The sequence below is a fragment of the Propithecus coquereli genome, unplaced genomic scaffold (assembly GCF_000956105.1).
Source record: "Propithecus coquereli isolate 6110/MARCELLA unplaced genomic scaffold, Pcoq_1.0 Scaffold104, whole genome shotgun sequence".
Taxonomy (NCBI): Eukaryota; Metazoa; Chordata; class Mammalia; order Primates; family Indriidae; genus Propithecus; species Propithecus coquereli.
Window position 1 is genome coordinate 1,196,729 of NW_012134303.1, and position 3,264 is coordinate 1,199,992.

At 48.1% G+C, this 3,264-nt stretch overlaps 1 protein-coding gene across 2 annotated transcripts; it reads left to right on the forward strand.

Moving 5' to 3' along the window:
• The first annotated feature begins 1,359 nt into the window (after nt 1-1,359).
• TCEAL4 (transcription elongation factor A (SII)-like 4) lies at nt 1,360-3,264 on the forward strand. Of its 2 annotated transcripts, none has more exons than XM_012645784.1 (3): nt 1,360-1,454; nt 2,021-2,098; nt 2,420-3,264. In XM_012645784.1, exon 3 carries the CDS (start codon nt 2,454-2,456, stop codon nt 3,069-3,071), a length of 618 nt encoding a protein of 205 aa, XP_012501238.1. In that variant the 5' UTR covers nt 1,360-1,454; nt 2,021-2,098; nt 2,420-2,453; the 3' UTR covers nt 3,072-3,264. The 2 variants fall into 2 exon arrangements, with proteins under 2 accessions (XP_012501238.1, XP_012501232.1); XM_012645778.1 differs by having other exon boundaries at nt 2,021-2,086.

A 3,264-nucleotide genomic window follows, 5' to 3' on the forward strand; every position in this document is an offset into this window, starting at 1 on the left:
ACTATCTCCAAGGGTAAATACTATAAGTGGAATCGCTGGGCCAAAAGATCAAATATTTTATTTTTAAACAATTTACAAAGTTGACCTTCAGAAAATGTACCAACACATTCAATAAGAGCAGGGGAGAGTGCATGTGTCCCCAGTCCTTCAACAAAATCTGTTACAAATTTTCATGTAATCCAATCTATCAACATTTTCTTTAATTGTTCTTTATTATATTCACGTCATGCACCACACAACAATGTTTTGGTCAACGATGGAAAGCATACAATATGACCACCAGAGCCATAGGCTATACCATATAGTCTAGGTATGTAGCAGACTATACCATCTAGATTTGTATAAGTACATGCTATAATTTTCCCACAACTACAAAATCGCCTAACGAGGCATTTCTCAGTATCCCTATCATTTAGTGACGCATGTATTTTATTTAAAGACCTTCCATACCAAAGCTCATGTGGAGATAAACAGAGACTATCCATGTGAGAACAAAGGGAGGCTACTTATTCACAGCTTGTTGTAACAAGCAAGTCAGCCACCATCATTTGAGTTTGGCAGAGTCAAAGGCAGACGGGGAGTTGGAAAGCTTTATAGTGAAAAATCCCAGATTTCAGGTATGCTCTGAATGGCGGTTGTTGGCATGAGGAAGCTGGAGGCAGGACTAAGAGAAGCAAGGCATCCTATGTGATTGGTTACGGGTACATATTTAGCTTTTTCTTGTTGGTCTCGGGGCAAAAAATTGGGAAGGCTGGCGAGTTGATCAAGTCATGAAGATTTCTGCACAGGCTGTGGTTGCGCTTCCTGGGCTGCTTGCTGCACAGGTTTTGGGTCACAGTTCTATTGTCATACATGGTCTGGTCACTGTCCCTTGTATATTTAGTTTCTCACTTCAGATAAATTGTTTTTTATTCTCTTTCAAATATAATTTCATTTTTGTGTTCATTAGAAATTTTGTTTGTACGTGTCCGGGAAAGGGGACAATTTCTTTCTTTTTCTTTTTTTAGAGACATTTTCCTAACTTTTTTCTACAGTGCAATTTTCTACTCTTCATACAATACTTAAGTTCACATTTATACGATTTTATTGGGTGAGTCTACATTCTTTCAATGGAATTTAAGAGCAACATTATGAAGACTCCTCCCCGGACCGCCCAACCCATTTTTTAAAAAAGACTTTGTGATTTTCATTAAAAATTCTTTCTTTGACCAACTTCTCAACCAGAAGGAAAAGAACAAAAGGCCCGGGGGAGGTGAGGGGATACCTGCTGGGAGTGGCGCGAGCGGCGGGCAGGCGCGGCTAGCAGGCGGGGCGTGGGACTCCCGGCTGCGCGGTCACGTGACCCGCTGGGCGCAGATGTGGGCACCAGTCCGAGCGCCTGCCCTGTCTCCCTGCGGTCTTGTCCCGTCTGCTCCGTTCCCTGGGCTCTTAATTGTTGCTCCAGCTTCTTTCAGGTCAGTGTGAGGGCCTTCCATGCGGCCAGCGGAACCCTGGAATGGGGAGGGAGCGGGTGCGGCGGGGGCAAGGCTGAGGATGGGGTTTGGGTCCAGGGAAGCCGGCCCCAGTGTAGACAGAGATGGCGGTGGCAGAACAGTTTAGGGTGGCTGAGGAGGAGCAAGCAGCCAGTGGACAGAGGGTGGGGAAGGCGGACACCCCAAGTATCCATGCCCGCTTTCTAGGCACCTCCTCTTTTCTGCCGTCCGTCCATTTTGGAACCGGAGATGGTGGGCTGAGGAATGCCCCAGCAGTGAAATAAACCCCCTCTGCCGTTCCGTGCGTAGAGAAAAATGTTGACCGCCAGGGTGGGGAGGCGAGTTGCCTCTAGGGAAGAAGGACTCAGAGATCCAAGATTAGTTTGGAAAACATCCTGGATTGGTGCCTGAGGCCTGGAAAGAAATGGCGGCTGGGGTGCAGGGGAGGACGGGGAGGAAAACGTTGGGTGAGGAGCGCCCGGATTCAGGAAAGGGACCAGCGTCCCTATGAGCCCACTGAGCGGCCTGTCCCTGCCCTGTCTCTGTAGGTCTGCGTGTCTGTAGCTCTCTTTGAGGCCTGAGAAGGAGGAGCAACCTGTCCAGAATCTCAGCAGGTCCGTGAAGAGGTGGGCAGCAGGGACAGGGACCCAGAAGGGTTGAGAGTGTGGAGGTCACAGCCTGGGCAGAATTTGGGGCCCCACCGCCCAGGCTGAAGAAGTGTAGAGAAGGTGGCTGGGCTTGACAGGGAATGGTGGGCTCATGTATTTGAGAGGAGTGGTGGGGTAAGTGGTGGGGTAAGCGGTGGGCAGAAGGCACACTTGGAAGTCCAGCGGGGGTAGGGGAACTCTCACCAGGGTTGAGATGCAAGTACTACCTAGACTTGCATTCCACCCCATGCCCTCAATCTCCCATGTCTCCTCTTTGTCTCCTCTTCCCTCCACCTCCAGCCCCCAGGACAGGAAAAGGAGGGGAAATCTCAACATGGAAAAACTCTGCAGTGAAAATGAAGGAATGCCTTCCAACCAAGGAAAGATGGAAAACGAAGAAAAACCACAGGATGAGGGAAAGCCAGAAGTAGCTTATACTCTGGAAGACGGGGAGAAGTTAGAAAACAAGGCAAAGACAGAAAATGAGGAAATGTCAAAGGATAAGGAAAAGCCAGAGAGTGAGGGAAAAGCAAAAGAAGGAGGAAAGCTAGAGAGGGAAGGAAAGCCAGGGAGTGAGGAAAAGTCAGAGAGCAAGGAAGAGCCGAAAGAGGAAGAAAAGCCAGAGAGTGAAACAAGGGCTGCAGGAAAACGCCCAGCTGAGGATGATGTACCCAGGAAAGCCAAAAGAAAAACTGACAAGGGGCTGGCTGAGTACCTCAAGGAGTATAAAGAGGCTGTACACGATATGAATTTCAGCAATGAGGACATGATAAGAGAATTTGACAATATGGCTAAGGTGGAGGATGACAAGAGAAAAAGCAAACAGAAATTGGGGGCATTTTTGTGGATGCAGAGAAATTTACAGGACCCCTTCTACCCGAGGGGCCCAAGGGAATTCAGGGGTGGCTGCAGGGCTCCACGAAGGGACATTGAAGACATTCCTTATGTGTAGGGCCCCAGCAGGCGTTTACCAGGCCCTGTGCTTTAACCTTATACTAATACTTTACCAGGTATCCTCCTGTTAACCAGCAGCCTTTAGACCTAACTGCAGTGCTCTAAGTTTCAGTAGCAGATTTTCATCTGTTGCATGGAAAAAATGTTTATGGTGCATTGTAAAATTAAAAAACACAACTTGCAGAACCAAA